The sequence below is a fragment of the Gymnoscopelus braueri genome (assembly GCF_963280865.1).
Source record: "Gymnoscopelus braueri genome assembly, chromosome: 14".
NCBI classification, from domain to species: domain Eukaryota; kingdom Metazoa; phylum Chordata; class Actinopteri; order Myctophiformes; family Myctophidae; genus Gymnoscopelus; species Gymnoscopelus braueri.
Window position 1 is genome coordinate 25487250 of NC_137619.1, and position 18772 is coordinate 25506021.

Here is an 18772-nt window from a genome sequence, read left to right on the forward strand (position 1 = left end):
TAAACAATCACAAACAATCAAAGCACAGGTCAAATTCATTGCTATGCGTATCTTATACTGAAGGGGTCAGAATTGCTTAAGCTAAAGGGCATAATAAAGCACTTGGATTATTATTTTCAAAGAACCGTAATCACCATTACTGCTAATTCTCATTGATGCAGATTTTCCACTGCTAAGTCCTTTGATGAATATTTAAAGACACCTGAAGCTATATTTCGGGACTGGTACAGCAACTGCTGGTGGACTTTATGCTGCAACTTAAACCCCATTCAAAGCTGGAGAGAAACACAGATATACAACATACAACTCAACATGGCATGTGGTAATTACATAATTGGTAGTGACAAGCTCCTCTATTTCACGCAAAACCAAATGGAGATGGAAATCTTTGCCTAGGTCTTTCAATACAACTGCATGCTTGTAGCACATTTTGTCACATTTCTACTGAACTAGCTAGAGGTTCCCAATTATGCTATTGACAAAGCAACATATAGTAACTAGTTGATAGTTGACTCTCTCTTTTTTGTGAAAGGAATCTCTCACCATAGACACACACCCAAACTCAGGTTATATATTCTCTAAATCCATGAAGCTGTTGTCAACACAGAGAGCGCTCAGGTGTTTCATAGGGATGGCTATATCAGTATGTGAATTTCTGATAAAAAAAAACAAAGAAGAAAAGAAAGTAAACGTTTTTTTTCTCTCTTTCAGGCATTTTGATGAAGGGCTATATCGATGGCTCATCAGGTAAGAGGCATCTAATCAAATTCTAGGAGCCTACAGTAATTCAAATGTTAATACCAATTGAAAGCAGAACTCAGTTTTCCCTTTATTTCATGTACAATAGAATACAGAGACCATCTTTTTTCTGGCATTTGCTGTATCAAAACACTGGTAATTTATTGCATACTAAAAGAGAACATTGCCGGAGAAATGCCACCATGTTCAATATGCGCATGTGTAATACAGCCATTATGCATTCACTCACTTGGGTTTTAAACAACATGAGTTATTTGTTTGTCTGGTGTTTCTTTTGTTAATGATGCACAATCTGCTGAGCATCATAACCTATTGGGTGTTCATGAACTGTATGGCGGATGCATGTTGCCGTGCATGTTGCTTTGAGGAATTGCTACTATTCCACTATTGTCAGATAATACAGAGTAGTTTTCCATAAGAATATTATATCTTTGTGGGTAGTTTTTGTTATTCAGTCTCTGTGTAGAAGCTAACATCCTTTACATTGTTTGATGTTAAATTTGGCAGTTATGCCAGATTAGAATGTACTTGTTAAAGACTACCGAATCTACATTGCAAATACAAGTTTTACATTTTAGTCTGTTGGTGCCTGGTGGCTCAGCCAGTTAGTGCATTGAACATATATGATACATGCTCCTTGTGAGTCACGAGGACCTGAGTTGGTTTCCAGATGCCGTCATGTCTCGCTTTTCTCCTATCTCCTCCCCTCTGTTATCTAAATAAAGCATAAAATGCTTTATTTCAATTTGTCATTTGTTTTAATGGCATCCTTTATAATTATCCTAGCTACGGCAGATGCAAAATGATACACAAGATGCTGTGCCCCCACATTAATAGCGAAAGTGTCACTGAAGAGGTTTTAATGCATTTCTAAAACTCTGGTAATTGTAATTTCGTGAAGAGTGCTAGATATGTGCGTAGGTGTTAATGCTGTGCTCCACATGACTCACTCGCCTGACGCCTCGTCTCCCCGGGAAGCTAAGTGGCTCATACCTCCTCATTTCATGGCGATGGTCTTTGCCCGTACAGTGGCGTGTCTAAGACTCTCTCTTCCCAACAAATAGCTCTTGCCGTTCAATTTGCTTTTCAAGTAAGACAGGCCCACCAAGGCAGGCTGTCTTGTGAGTCACATCTGAGATGTAAGGAGGAACAGACAAGCATCCCAAATCCTGAAAATATATTTTCTCAAAGACAAGGTGTGTGTGTGGGGGGTGGGGTGGGATGGGATGGGGGGGTTACTCTTTCATTTTTTCATATGGCAGTTGCCATAATCTTGCCCAATTTCACCCACCCCAAATCTAAAACTTTATTTTTATTTTTACATGGGATCTTATTTAAAGGCAGGGCAACATATCCTATATTAAAATTGGCTTAAGGGAGGACGGGCAGGCGGCAAGGCGGACCTCTGACATCACGCTCATGTCACTATGAGTTAGCCATAACCATATAAGGGGTTCCCAATGCAGCTAGGCCCAGCTATAGGCCAATAAAATATTGGCCTATAAATGAACATTGTAAATGTCTAGCATTTGAAATCTGGTATATTTTTTTCATATAATGCAGCAGCAGCAGCTTCCTCCACTTGTAATTTCCATTTAATTATATGAAAGAATAAAGTGACTATATATTTTGCATCGGACTAGTATGTAAATATCAAACATTGTCCCTTATCTGTTGCCCTACCTTTGATAATTGGCAATGTTCAAGTGTATTCAGGCCATCTCAGCCGTTTTCTAATTAAGATGTTTAGATTTATAGTGATTGAAAAGCTGTCAACAGCTACCTAATTTCATTAGTTTGTAGAGACAGACAGACCAGTTCGTTAGTTGATTGATTGGTTGGTTGGTTGGTTGGTTGGTTGAGGATCTTTAGTGTTCAGTGTGTGTAGTAGCTACAATATGAAGATTGCTGTAGTCCTCTGTATGCATCTGTTCTTGTACCTACTTTAACCCATTAAGGCCTGAGGTTCCGATTCTACAAAATGTCTTCTAAATCCTAACAGTTTTCTGAAAAACCTATGTTGCTATATCAGTGGTTCTCCAACTTTTTCATGTCAAGGACCTCCAAAATTATATGTATTTGGCCGCTGACCCCCATCTGAAAATGTTTTGTTCCAGGCACCCCCAGAAGCAAAAAATTAAAATATATATACATTCAAAGACTTGAACTCATTTTCACGATTTTTCACAAATGGAAGATCTACAAGCTCGTAGTACGGCACTCGGTGCTGCGCTATGAGCTTGTATATCTGCTATTTTTGAATAGCCCAAGGTATAAAATAATGGTTTGAAGTGGTTACACAGACCGCGTTCCCGGTTTTAATGGGTTAATCTCTCAATATCGTCAACCTGGCCAGCCTCTATTGAAGGCTGATAAACTGCAGGCTCATCTTTCAGGACCATTGATTAGCCACAGGGGTGGCCGAGATAATTAGTTCTCTGCTCAGCAGGCGCAATGGGCTGAAAGTGATGTTTCCTTGTAAGTGCTGTGGCGCGATGCCGCACAAACTACTAGAGGGCCACTCGGGGACCAGACACCTTTCTCACAATAAGACCACACTTTTCGTACCCTGAGACAAGTTTTCTCGATTATTATGCACAGTATTCTTCCATATTCAGAGGCTTTAGCTGTACGATAGTAGCAACTTTTCAATGAGTGTGAGAAATGGGAGGGGGGTGTTGATGTTAAAATATTATGTTGGCCATATAGACTGTATAATTAATTATTGTTAAGCATATTGAATGAACCATATTCTCCCTATTTAATTGTGTAACCTCACTTAAGTATGCTCTAATGTTGCCTTTAGCTTTGTTTATTTATCGACTAGGCTCTGCCTTACGTTGTGGTAGATGCTCATAAATCATATTAACTAATTTTGTGATCTTATCAGCCAGGCAAAGTGGACGAGTTTGCATTGTTTTCAGCACTGCTTCTCAAACATTTTGGAGAAATATGGATTTTGTGTAAAGACAGTGTAAGATGTTGCGTGTAAAGATGGACAAATTCTCTCAAAGCATATTAGACAAGCTCTTATATTGATTAAACATAATGATGATGACACTACTTAGAAATAGTGCAGGACTATATGCTTCTACAACAATGCCCTGTGTCACACAGAATATTCATATTTTAATATAGCCAGTGACATTTCATGTGAAATGGACTTGTGTCAGTGATGAAGACGCCAGTTCTTAAAGCAAGAACTAGTAAGAGATGTTTTTGACAAGCCTGTGTCTTGACAAGTCTTATATCTGGTCTTGTATCTTATTTTCCTTTAGGCCGAACTACCATACGATTACAACTAATGCATGGCAAACGGTATGTTGCTACTTGGATATAAATAACTTTGTTCTAAGAACATTAGCTGCCATCCCTCCTACCAATGAGCCTGTCACAGTTATATTTCAGATATTTACAGTATTTTGTCTATCTCTGGGTAGACAAACTTGGTCTGAGTAGATTGAACTGGCTTGAGAGGCTGCTGAAATATAAGACACTTAAACACTTGAAAGGCCAAATTACCCTTTAAACCAAGAAGAGGAGTTGAATGTCGACCCAGATTTACACATCTACAAAACATGGAAGTATTTAACTACCATCCAGTCACATTCTGCTGATTAAAAAAACATGTTGATTAACTTCTTCCAAAGTCTTCTCTACTGTACGTTTAGGCTACTATGAGTCTGGACAGACACATGTATATTGTATTATGGCAAACGGTTGGTGCAGTAATTCTAGTTTTCTCTTGTTAGCCTTTTGGACTTTATTTTAATTCAATTATTATTGTTATTTTGTCAAACGGGACACATCAGGCTTCCATCAGTGAGGAGTGGTGGTGTGGGGAGAGACCAAGGTGAACATCACCATTGCACACCTGCAGTTCGTAGGCGAAAATGTGCGGCTTTTGGGCGTTTTTTTGTTACTTTATTTCGGTGTTAGGGTTGGGTTAGGGTTATGTTATTTAATTCATATTTTTGCCTGATTTTACCGATTTTGTTTTTAATCAAAAAATGAATTATGAATTATAAAAAAATCCCCCTTTTTTTTTCCGCTAAATCGATTGGGTGGGCCAGCTTTCTATGTGGGTGGGCTTTGAGTAGAAATTGGCCCAAGGGGATAACTCACCCAGGCCCACCCATGGCTGCGCCCCTGGTGTGGTGCCCGGTGTCGAGTCGTGCGGATAGCTCTCACTCCTTTGTGCATGATCCATCCATCCATCCATCCATCTTCAACCGCTTATCCGGAATCGGGTCGCGGGGGTAACAGTTCCAACATAGATTTGAGTGAGAGTGCTTCCCTTCCCAGAGCAACATTTGCAACTTCCTCCTGGGGATCCCGAGGCGTTCCCAGGCCAGTGTGGAGATAATCCCCCCCATCTGGTCCTTGGTCTGCCCCGGGGTTTCTTCTCAGTGGGACGTGCAGGGAGACGCTCGGTAGGCATCCGTACTAGATGCCCGAACCACCTAAGCTGGCTCCTTTCCAAGTCAAGGAGCAGCGGTTTTACTCCGAGTCTCTCACGGATGACCTAACTTCTCATCTTATCTCTAAGGGAGAGCCCGGCTACCTGTCTGAGAAAACAAATTTCGGCCGCTTGTATCCGCGATCTTATTCTTTCGGTCATGACCCACACTTACATGACATAATATTAGCATGCAACCACATGCACATACAGTATAAAAGTATGTAAGTAAGTACTGTATGTAAAATGTGATTCCAACTGTCTGTTGTCTTCTGATTACCACCATTTCATCTCACTGTAGAAAGTTTCATTAAAACATAACTGTTTCCATTGGTTAAAAGGGAGAGAGAGTGCAGGGTGCCATCTAAGTGCCAAAATGTTTTTGCAGCTATACTTCCTGCCAAGCAGAAACATCTCTGAACTGTGCTTAAAGTTAATGAATTTCAGAAGCAACAATGTTGGACAACAGCGAATTTGGTAATCTTTACCCAAAAACATTTAACTGTATGGACAAAACTAAAAGTGCTGCTAATTTTTTAATCTGGCTCCTCACTTCTGTGATGTCCAACTACTGCAAAGTGCAAAGTAAACACGCACACACTCACACACGCACACACACACAGACACAGACACACACACGCAGTATTGTATGTTATATGCATTGCTGAGTCGAAATTGGCCCAAGGGGACAAATAAAGTTGTATTATGCACACCTACAACCATGCTCCGATGTAATTGATTTACATACTGACTAATAGATAGATAAATACACTATAGCTAGTTAGATAGATTGTACTGTATAGTGTGGATGCACCAAATTGTGTTACTATTAGGCATTCTGATGCATGCAGACAGGGGCTGCATTGGAATGAAAAGTGCTACCATAGTCTGTGAGTACTGGATTTATGCTGATGTGGCATTCATTTTGACTTTCTAAAGGAGTATTGAACAGAATATGGAACTGAGTTTAAAAGAAGGCATATTTGTTTTGTTTTTTAATCTGGACTCTCCCACAAACTCCCATGTTAATGAACAATATTTGGTGTGAGAAATAGGTTTGACAATTGTACATTTTGTGTAAAACAGCAGAGAACTGTCTAGAAGTTAACTGGTTAGTATTGTAAGACCTTTGTCAACACCAGCCACATTGATTTGGGTAGGATTTGGATAGCTCTTTCACTGGTAAACAGGATTTGTTGTTTTGACTTATTGGCAGGCTCATAAACTTATAGCATAAAGCCAGTTGATGGATTCCCATAGACAAAATGGGAGTCCAGCTCATATGCGACTACCTTTTCTTTATGTTATATATCATTTGAGAACATTCTTGTTGTAGTTGATATAATAGGTGACACTAAACACTGAATCTTTGGATTACAAATATAGCCATCATTAGTAGCTTTCTAATGATGGCTATATTTGTAATCCAGAGATCACTGTAATCGCCTACAGTACTTATTACAGTATTTGTTGTTGTATTGCAGGCTTTTTTTTAATGTACTTGAGAACTGTAACATTAATCATCTTGAGTCCATATATTTATTTTTCTTCCTAACCCTACATGTATCTTTTTTACAGGTACATCTATGTCCCACTAGGAGGTTCTCGTCATGGACTTCTGTATAAAATGATGTCCACTGGCCTGGCGTTTGGCTTCGTCTGCCTCTGGCATGGAGGCCATGACTACCTGCAGTACTGGGCTCTGATGAACTGGATTGGAGTTCTGGTGGAAAATGGACTGAGGGCTCTCTTCACCTCTTCCTTCATTCACCCCTTTGTTGTAGGTTTGAACACCAAGCATTTACATTTAGAAAAAAAAAGAAAGAAATGTACCCAGAGTCAAACACATGATTCCCTTTTTATGTTTCTCATACAGTTTGAAGGTATGTTAAATGGTGAGCTTAATTTAGTTCAGCTCAATTCCTGGATGTCTCTATGGGATCAAGTAGCAGGCAGCTCCTCTCAAACGTATGGAAATGCACCGTTAAACTTCTCTATAAATAGATGACTGGCTTAACAATAGAGCACATTGTAATCAATGTATTTCTAGCCTCTAATTAGAAAGAAATTACATTACATCAAATAAGTTTGATTATAACAAACAGCCTTAGCAGATGAATACGAATATATGCATTTTGGAAAGAATTACTATAGGTCGAAAATTTATTGTAACAAAAATGATTTTTAAAAACCCTTTAACACTAGGCTAACACATATTAAACCTTCAGCGTTGGAGGTGCAATTCTGCTACCTGATAATAATAATATAATAACTTTATTTATGTTGCACCTTTCAAAAGTAAGTTACAAAGTGCTTTGTAACAGAAATTAATTGCATAAATAGTACAACAGTTCATAATTTAAGAAAAAGGTGTGCGATAGAGGCGATTTTTTTAGAAGAGATTTGATAGAGGACACTGAGTTTTCCCGGTCGCCCTTTGTGACAAGGAGAGACTTCAATAGGGGCCTGCTGATCCCATGACATCCAGGAATTGAGATAAACTAGGCTAAGCTCACTGTTATCCTCAAACTGCATGCAGAGATGTCCTTGTTTTGGGGTTTAAAAAATAAATACATTTACAGTATTCCAAAAAAAATGACCCCTTTTTTTTCTCTCAATTTAGTCATCATGCCAATTAACCATTCCCACGCATTTCTGTGTTGCCAGATTTGCCACTGCTATTGTACCCGACCTGCCAGTGAGGAGCCCCCAACAGGAGAACTTAGCACCTCCGTCTTACTCCTCCCGTTCAGTACCTTGCCGTAGCCATCTGTGCTGACAGGCTCCGCCCAAGTCCATTGTAGTTGCTAGTGCAGCAACAAAGTTGCCCTCCCTGCCCGGCTTTCCTCCCGCCAATTGTGTTTGTATAGATAGACACTTGGCCATGCCGGATGCACCGCTGTGAATTCGAACCCCTAGACCCCGCAGTGGTGGACCGACTTTACCCCTGTACCACGAGCACCTCATGCATGCAGAGATTTTGTCAAGTCCCGCCCGTGGTTGTGCCCCTCTTCGCACCCATTGGTTGCTGTTTCTTGGTTGGACAAAAATCCTTTCTCTCCATCCATTACCATTGAAATAACAGGTTTTTCAGTTGCTTTGCTTTGATATTCATTGTATTCAATTATTATTTTAAACTTGGTCTCAGTAAAAAGGAACATCTCAGGTGCAGTATAGTGACTGGGCATAATGATGTTTTTAAATGTTTTAGCTAATTCCACATAAACAACCGTAAGGCGGAACCAGGGTAGAACAAGGCAAAAAGAGCCAGCTGATTAGGCAGTCAGGGACCAATCAGAAGGCTGACAATGGGTGACTTGTGTACGTAGGAAAATGGTAAAATTCCCCAAACTTTAACTTTAAAAGAGAATGCATGTATTGCTAATTAATGTGTGACTAGGATTCTCAAGATATTCCAGTATCAAACTGTAAAGATGTGACATGAATACATCTTTCCCAAAGCCAGAAAGAGTCAACAATGTAGCCTTTTTTTATCAGTAGACAAAGCCTGAAGATATCCCAAGATAATTAATAATTTACTTTGAAGGTAAGCTCACAATGCATCTCTGAGCTTGTAGATCTCCTATTTTCACAGAATGTTCATGTATTTTCACTGAATGTTTGCCTATTATGACATGTCCAGAATTGGGATGTTGGGGTTCATATGGTAAAGCTCTGTAGGATAATATTGAGAAAACCTACTTTATCAAAGTGTACTACTGCCAGACAGGTACACTTTTCATGCCATATTTTTGCGTGGATTCAATTATTACTCTGCTGTTCCCTAGGAGCGCAGTTTGTCTGTGCGCATGAAGCGGCGTTGTGTTGCCCTGCTCTCCGCGTTCTCCACTGCCATGCTCATCCTCTCTAATCTGGTGTTCCTCGGGGGGATTCATGTCGGCAGAATCTTCTGGAAGCGTGTCTTTGTTCAAGGTGAGCTGCCTTCCATAACACTTACCCAAGAGGATTTGCTAATACCTTATTTTGCAGCATTGTTTTTGCTGCCGCTGTCCAAGTTTGTGTTTAATGTGGAGTATCAAAGTCAAACAGACTGTACACTGTTAACTTGTCATGTAAGACACATGTCACTTTCTGTCCCAATAATAACAGAGAGGTAATAAATATGTATGATGTAACAGGTTCTTTTAATAAAGAGTTCTGTTTTAATTATAAACTGACACTTTATAACTAAACTGTCAGTGACTAAAACTAAATACCGGAAGCGCCATGAAAGACGGCCGCATTCGTACAAGCTCCGTAGCATCGCAACGTTTTTCCATCTTTTTAGTATTTTTTAGCCTTCTCTTTTTTCCCTACACCGTCGCGTGTCTAAGGAGTTATGACAGACAAGCACTTATGGACATCAGCACAGCGATTACACACAGAATTCCGGACTTTTTTGCCGAAAACCTCCCGCTCGGCTGGGGGGGGGGTGGGGTACCCTTTGTTCCAGCCGGATCAACAACATACCCCCGACGAAAAAGACCGTGGCGGCGAGGCACTAGAGCGGGTCTTCTCGTAAGAACAACAAAACGTGGATATAAACCTGCACTGCCTTCAATCCTGCTAGCGAACGTTAGATCTCTGTGTGAATCAAGAACAGTGACCACTATGGACGACTTACTGGCGCGCGTTAAATACAACGCAGAGACGAGGAGGACCTGTATCGTTGTGCTAACAGAGACGTGGCTAACGGAGTTAGCATCTGATTCTTCTATCACTCCTCCTGGCTTCACCGCGTATAGGAAAGACAGAGACCCTGTACTGAGCGGTAAGCAACGTGGGGGGGGAGTTTGTGCCTTGATCAACAACAACTGGTGCAAAGATGTTAAAATCCTAGACAGTCACTGCTCACCAGACCTTGAACTTTTAATCATAGCCTGCCGTCCTTTCTACCTACCACGCGACTTCAGCATCGTGATTGTAGCCGTTGTTTACATTCATCCTGGAGCTAATAAGGACACAGCTATGAGGGAATTACACCAGGCGATCAGTGCACAAGAAAATCGCCACCCGGACTGCGCAGTCATCTGCCTAGGCGACTTCAACCGGACAGACTTAAAAAAGGTCTTTCCCAAATTCCACCAGCATGTCGCCTGCAGTACCCGTGGTGACAATATTCTTGACCACTGCTACACGCCCTTCAAGGATGGATACAAAGCTCTCCGCCGCCCACCGCTAGGAAGCTCTGACCACGACGCCATCCAGCTGCTACCTGCCTACAAACAGAGGCTAAAAAGGGAGCCGGTCGTTGAGAAGGAAATCCGAATCTGGTCTGAGGACACAGACGCTATGCTACAATCCTGCTTCTACCAGACTGACTGGGGGATGTTTAAGAACGCCGCTGGGAATAACATCAACGAACTCTCAGACTCAGTCACTGGCTTTATCAGCAAGTGCATAGATGACATAGTCCCAAAAAAGACAGTTCGGATCTATCCCAATCAGAAACCATGGATGGACAGCGGAGTACGTGCACATCTGCATGAACGGGACGCTGGTTTCAAATCTGGCGACGTGGAAACGCGCAACACGACGCGCGCGGCCCTAAACAGCGCCATCAGGAAGGCGAAAAAGGCCTACACAAAAAAGATGCAAGACAAACTCAGCAGTGGCGACATCAGGAGCACATGGCAGGCAGTACACACCTTGACAGACTGCAAAACAAGAACCAGAAGCGAGGTGAACCCGCCTGCCTCCCTCCCCAACGAACTGAACACTTTCTACGGCCGGTTTGAGATCAGCTCCAACCGCGGCAGCCAAGCGGGGCCATCAGCAGCACCAGCAGAGGAGAACCCTCCTCTAACCATCTCGGAGAGAGAAGTGCGTACAGCCTTCACACGGGTCAACATCCACAAGGCAGCCGGACCTGATGGGATTCCAGGCCGGGTCCTTAAGACATGTGCAGACCAGCTGGCGGGTGTCTTCGCTGACATCTTTAACCTCTCCCTCTCCCTGGCTGTGGTCCCTGCAGGGTTCAAAATGTCAACCATTGTGCCCATTCCCAAAAAGGCCAAAGTGACATGCCTGAACGACTGGAGACCTGTTGCTCTCACCCCGATCGTCAGCAAGTGTTTCGAGAAACTGGTGAGGGAATACATCAGCTCCACGCTACCTGCCTCGCTGGATCCGTGGCAGTATGCATACCGCAAAAACAGATCCACCGACGACGCTATTGCCATGGCTCTCCACACCGTCCTCTCGCACATGGACAACAAGCTGCTGAAGGACAAATATGTACGTATGCTGTTCGTGGACTACAGCTCAGCATTCAACACCATTGTCCCAGCAATACTTGACAAAAAGCTCAGACACCTAGGGCTACACCCAAGCATGTGCGACTGGATACAGGACTTCTTGTCCAACCGACATCAGGTGGTGAGAATGGGCAGCATCACATCCGACCCCCTGACCCTCAACACCGGAGCACCCCAGGGATGCGTGCTGAGCCCTCTCCTCTACTCCCTGTACACGTATGACTGCATAGCCACACATGTCTCCAACACCATCATAAAGTACGCGGACGACACGACAGTGATAGGCCGAATCGTCAACAACGACGAGTCTGACTACAGAGAGGAGATCAAATCACTGGCACACTGGTGCCGTGAGAACAACCTCTCTCTTAACGTCGACAAGACCAAAGAACTGATCGTGGACTTCAGGAGGCCGCGGAGAGACCATGCGCCCATCCTCATCGACGGTGCTGCAGTGGAAAGGGTCAGCGAGTTCAAGTTCCTCGGAGTACACATCGAGGAGGACCTCAAATGGGAGACGCACTCCACACACGTGAGGAAAAAGGCTCAGCAGCGACTGTACTGGCTCCGCCGCCTGAAGAAGCTCGGAGTAGGACGTCGCATCCTCAGGCTGTACTACAACAGTTCTGTCGAAGGCATCCTAACAGGCTGTGTCACGGCCTGGTACGGGAACTGCACTGCCCGAGAAAAGGTCAGCCTACAACGAGTAGTGCGATCGGCAGAGCGGATAATGGGAATCGAGCTCCCAGCGCTCCAGGAACTGTACAAAAAGCGGTGCGTGGTCAAAGCCAAGCGCATCATCAAGGACAAGCACCACCCAAGTCATAGACTGTTCAACCCCCTACAACGACCGCGACCGGGCAAGGGGCTCTACCGCAGTATCAAGAGTTCCACCACCAGATTTTGGTGTAGTTTCAATCCAGCCGCTGTCAGAATGCTGAATGGGGCATAAGCCTGGATGAGTTCAGCAGCCTGACAGCAGGCGGCGCAGACTTTTCTGGCTCTTCCTGAACACACCTGTGGATTATACCAGGGACAATGACTTGGACTTTAGCCCCCCCCTCGGACACACCTGTGGACTACACCAGGTACAAATGACTTTTTGTTGCACTCCCTCATGGAGCTACATGCGGATTATACTAGGGTCAGTCCACTCTAGGTGGACACGCACTGACCTTTTGCACCTTAATCCCTTGTATAACGCACTGACTTTTTTTGGGTCTTTTTATTGTGCTCCTTAAGCACCTTAACGTCCTTTGTCTATCATGCACAGTATAAGTATAACATGCACAGTACAATACATTGCTGCTATGCTCAGGCACCTTAGTTTAGTTTTTTTAGTTTTTATTTATTATCTCAGGTAATTTGTAAATATGTAGATAACTTGTCTGGCCTTCTGTTGCTCTCTTGTTTTTGATCTCCTTCCCACCTGCCCCCCACCCTCTTCTTCTCCCCCCCCCCTCTTCTTTCTATGGAAACTAACGTTGCGATGGGAACGATGTACAAAAAAGAATTTCACCCACTTTTTTACCTTGTAAACCTGTGATGTGACAATAAAACTGATTCTGATTCTGATTTAAAAAAACTAGTTTTTTTTAAACTTTAGATTTTACAGTATCGTTGCTGTCGGGCAGAAACGTTGTATCTCCATATTTCAACTATTAAGGTTTTTCCCCCCGTAAGTCAATCCCCTATTTCGTTGTACAGAAGTGAAAATAGACTATATACAAGCTCACAACGCATTGCGATGCAACATATTGTGTGCTTGTAGACCTGGTATTCTCACTGTTTTCGACAATTTGTGAAAGTTAATGTGAAAGTGGTTGTGCCCATCTGTGGGTTTTATACATTTTTAACCAATAAAATGTTTCCACCCGACAATGACGATATGTATTTTATGAATACGATACTTTACAACTATAAAATGATGTATGAGGCGTTAGCAAAGTATACTGACTTCATTGGTTAGTAGGCCTGTGCATTTAGGAGCTTTGTGTCTGCCTGTGGCACGTGGGTGGCAGGGCTGGAGTTGAACAAATAGGGGAAATCCTCACAGAGAGCCATCTGCTTGATAGCCTTGCCAGTCCTTGTCCTGCTTCCCGCATCTTTTATTTGTCTCATTTGGTAGCGAAAGTAAAACGTCAGTCCCTCCCCAGCATCGTAGCATTTCTGTCCCTGTAATCTCAACCCCCAGTCCAAGCCAGCTACTGTCCTTATTCACCACCTGAGATAATTTTGCTTGCATTGTAGCTGTTGCAATACTTGGCACCTGATTAATGAGCAAGTGTTGGAACTGCACCCTCATTTTCTTCACCATTACAGAAACTCATTCGTTTTTGTTAAAGGTTCTATGACATTAATTTTCACTTTTTTTTAATGTTTTTTGTGGGGTTTTATGACCTCAATTACACAAAAAAATCTGAGCTTTGAACATTCAGTGGATTTTCTGTGGTCTGGGGTTTTCTGAATAATTAGGCTGAAAAGTAATCTGAGCTTGGCCCTTGGGCAGTGAAGTCACAGCCGATTAATCCCGCCCACTCTCCTCCTAGCCCCTCCCCTCCCCTATCCTTTCCTTTGGGGGGGGGGGGAGCAGAGGCGATGATTGACAGGCAAAATCCCTCAACAGCGACACCCGCAGGCAAAGATTTATTTTTTCATTGCAGTTGAAAAGGCTTTAGAAATGTGAGAGAAAAACACCTGCCATGGATCAATGGAGTGGAATTTTTTGTTAAAACTTTTTATACACGTTTGAAGGACCATGACAAAGACTTTTAATGTGTGGTAAAACTGAACGTCATGAAACCTTTAAAATGCTCACCAGTTGATGCTTGGTGTAAATTATGTTAATACATAGTTTCTTAAGAGAATGTATATTCTTTTTTTCACCCCTTTTCTCCACAATTTAGTTGTTATGCCAATTGATTCCTCCCCACATACATTTGTGTGTTGTCACTGCTGTTGTATCCTACTGACTCCCCTGCCAGTGAGGAGCCTCCACCAGGAGAACGTAGAGCCTTCGTTTTACTCCACCCGCCCCAGATGCACCATGGTTGATTCGAACCCACAACCTCTGTGGTGGTGGGCAGGCACTTGGGCGCCACCCGAGTGCCTTGAGCATGTATATTCTAGTCAGTGGCTAGAGATTTATAATGACTTGAAGGTTAATCCGTCATGAGATGAAAAGAAAGTAAAAAAAAAAAAAAGGGACACGATGGTTTATTCAGCCAAACTGTTAGCAGAATTGATAGTTATGGTTTCTGTACAACTGATCCACTCTGTATCACCACTTGAGCTTTATTATTGGAGTAGAAGTTGTGGTATATCCCAGCCATGAATGACACTGTTGGCTGTGCATGACACTGTTACTTTTCAAGCCCTTAAAGGGATATTTCACTTTCAAAAAAACTTTTGGTAATTTTATCGTCTACTCAGGCTTTTGTGAGCCCCCCAGACCGTTTTTAAGTTGCTTGATTTAGTATTTAGATATTTGATAATCATTTTATCAGACACGCCCCCTTCCTATACAAACCCATTATAACTTCAAACTCCATTTTTAACCTGTTAGATTCATCAAAAACACCCGTCCTTGGTTCTGCTGACTCACCCTGCCCTCCTGATACGTGAGGGGGCCGTGTTTTTTGGATTACTTTTTTCATTTATTTTATTTAATTTTTTTAATGTATTTAATTTCTTTTCATTTTCCAAAAAGAATATTAAAAATAAATGAAAAAAGTTATCGAAAAAACACGGCCCCCTCGCGTATTAGGAGGGCAGGGTGAGTCACCAGAACGGATGTTTTTGACGAATCTAACATGTTAAAAATGGAGTTTGAAGTACAGAATGTTTAAGTTTTAAGTTAACAAAGAAGTGGATGGGAGTCTAGATCTTCGAAAAATCATATCTCCGTGGTCTTTGCGTCCTAGGCAGGGAATGAATTAAGTTAAAATTAAAAAGTAAAATTTCTATAAACTGACCTTCATCACTTGATGAAGTTCCAAAACGTATCTTTTTTAAACCTTTTGGGCTGTAAGTGAAGACAGTGAGCAGGATTCTTTTTTTGCTCTTCTTTTGTTGACTGCCTACTCCTATGCAACTGTCCATTGAAGGAGTTGTGCAGAAGGACATTTTCACTAAACATTCTATCTTGAAATATTCAAAGAGCTACAAATGGAAAAATTATGGAAAATTGAATATTTATTGTAGAATAATTTGACAGAAATTTCCGAGATTGAGCCATTGGGACACAAGATGTATTAGGAAGTATTATGCTACATTGTGATATTGTTTCATATTCTTTCCTTACATTTTGACAATGATGGATTACCTTGATGGAACCAAATGTAAAAAGAAATATTTTTTTGCATTATAATCTCTGTAATATTCTGTTAGATGGACTATGCTAGTCTCACCCTACACATTTTCAGCTCTTTTCTTTCTATAAAAAGCACAGCATTCTGATCATTAACCCATTAAAACTAGGAAAGCATCTGTCATTTTTATTTTTTTTAAGCTATATAGCTCATTGGTTCTCAAAGTGGGGTTTTAAACTTTGGCTTTTCAAAAATAGCACATATACAAGCTCATAGTGCGTCACTTCATGCTGCGCTATGAGCGTGTAGATCTGCTATTTTAGAAAAATCGTGAAAATGTGTGCACATCTTTGAATATATCTTTTTTTTTTTCTCAAATCTTAAGTCAAATCTTTGCTTCTGGGGGTCCGTGGAACAAAATATTTTCAGATGGGGGTCCGCAGCCAAATACGTATCATTTTGGGGATCCTTGACATGAAAAAGTTTGAGCACCACTGATAACATACGCTTTTCAGAAAACTGTTTGTAGAATCGGCCTCAGGTCTTAATGGGTTAAGCAACTTTGCATTGAGCGTTAAGTAGTCTTTTTCAGTTTTTCATGATTAGCCAATCTGGACAAGAGAGACAAAGTCCAAATGTCAGGTAACCTCCCTGCAAGTGGCCTTTTCACATCATTTTGCACTTGAAGTATGCTGTATTAATCAGGAGACAAGCCAGTTGTGTTGAGTAATTACAGCACTGGCTGATTGGGCAGTTGAGAGGAAATGCTGGCATTATGGAGCGTTTTGCTCACCTGTTTTTTATTTCACTTGTTACAAATGAGAATGCTTTAACCACTTATGCCCCGATATGCTTCATCGTACGAGAAATTGCGAGTGATATCACCATCTACAATATATACTTACAACGTGATGTGTTGTGAGTTTGTAGATTTTGGCTGTTTTCGCTGTATTCGAAAGCTGTTAAAATGTTGTGAAAAATTGCCCAAAATAGGTACGCCAGAGTTAATGTGGTTAAATGCATGCAGTTAGGTGTGAACTTGTGAGTACCTTTAATAGGCACAGTAAACCTCAGTATGTATTATTATATTAACCTGATAATAATACATTCATTCATTTATTTATACTGTATTATATTAACCTGATAATAATACATAACAAAAGTATTGATAGCACCTTGTGACATACTTTAAATTAAACCCATTAATATATAGTTACTTCATTTATTAATATTTTCTATTGTAATTGTTGTCACGCTTTCAGCTAGACCTGCACCGCCCATTCCACAGTGACACTTGTACCCCGTATAGCTCTTTGCTATATTGACTCTCACATGAGAGAGAAAGAGAAGTGAGTGTGCGTGAGAGAGAGCAAGGGTCACATGTTTGGGAGGGTATGCTGTATGTACGTGTGCAGAAACACCATGTTAATTATGTATTCTTGAAGTGTGCTGTAAACACTGTGACAATTAAATGTATTCATGCAAACTGAGCCAGGGCTAGGGCTCGATAAGCATTATGCTTCTCCCTGTCCCCTTTTTTCGATCTTGGACACCTCACTATGTCAAATGGACTTCACAACCTGTGCCTTGGACTTTTTGAGATTATGCCTTGTTCGAAATGCACTGATGTACATAACACAGACATGTATTTTGTTGTCCAAAAAAAAAAAAAAGAACTGAAAAGAGCGAGCACCCAGATAAGCACACCAATTATCCTCTATATTTGATTTTAAGTAGAAATCCTAATTTGAACTGACTTTTATTATTATTCTCTTACTGTCAGATATCACTGTTGTAAATTAATGAATCAATTAATTTTGGGTAAATTATGGTGTTCAACACAGTTTGTTCCCCTACTTAATCTACATGTTTCCACTCAGTAGCGCAGTCTTGATAATTAATTAATGGAGATTAATGCCTAGTACAGTACATCATTACTGTAAGGCACGGAACAAACTTATTTTGTCGAAGTAACACAAGTCAACATAGTGCTGTGAGTGTGAAACATTTCTAATATTCTCTGCTGAACTAGTAGAGTAGACTCTTGCCAAAGACAGAACCCAGGGATGTCTTGGCATAATGCCCCAGCTTGGAATGGATTACACATTGTTCATGTAGAGCACTGGACCTTGAAGGTTAACCCATTAAGACCTGAGGCAGATTCTACAAAATCGTCTGCTAAATCAGTAGTTCTCAAACTTTTGTATGTGAAGGACCCCCAAAATGATATATATATTTGGCTGCGGACCCCCATCTGAAAATGATTTGTGCCAGGGACCCCCAGAAGAAAAGATATATATATATTTTTTTTTTAAACACTTTCAAGATTAAAAAAATTATAATAATAAATAGCTGACACGCTGTGAGTTTGTAGATCTGCTATTTTTGAATAGCCAACGTATAAAACCTAAAATGACACATACATGTATGCTTTCACGGTTTTAATGGGTTTACATGATCCAATTCATACCTCAGTCATTTTTTTTTCATTCATTTTTCATTTGATTTATTTTTCATTTCACTGAGATACCACAAATATACTCGTGTGAGTGCTTGGCAGCTGTAGTAGGTAACTGTTAAGCCCTACTTACCTAGTTGTGCACGGGTGTCACACACTGAAAATAGCTTACATGCTCAGAGCATGACACATTTTGAGCTTGTAGATCTGCTATTACACCCATGTGCAACTAAGTATAAATCTGGCTTTATGTGGACAAGGAAACCCCACTGTGAGAATTGCTCTCTTTTTGTAGTGAGCCCTGCAAAGAAGATCAAAATAAAGTAATTAACGCAATAATACTAGATTTTAATAAATCGAGAACTCTATATCTACCCAACCTTGCTCTTACTGCAGATAGGAAATGGTTTTCACACTACAGCTGTGCATAAAGCAGCTTGTGTGTGTGTGAATGAGATTCAGATGGAGAGAATAGAAAAGAATAGACCATTGAAATTCATTGTGATTGCAGGTGCAGGTTACTGGAGAA

General features: G+C 41.3%; 1 protein-coding gene across 1 annotated transcript in view; it reads left to right on the forward strand.

Moving 5' to 3' along the window:
• hhat (hedgehog acyltransferase) overlaps positions 1-18772 on the forward strand; it is a 30886-nt gene that overhangs the window by 10262 nt on the left and 1852 nt on the right. The window contains exons 9-11 of the mRNA XM_080449132.1: positions 712-747; positions 6797-6998; positions 9007-9151. Coding sequence (XP_080305258.1) covers positions 712-747; positions 6797-6998; positions 9007-9151 — 383 coding nt within the window. The remainder of the gene's footprint in view (positions 1-711; positions 748-6796; positions 6999-9006; positions 9152-18772) is intronic.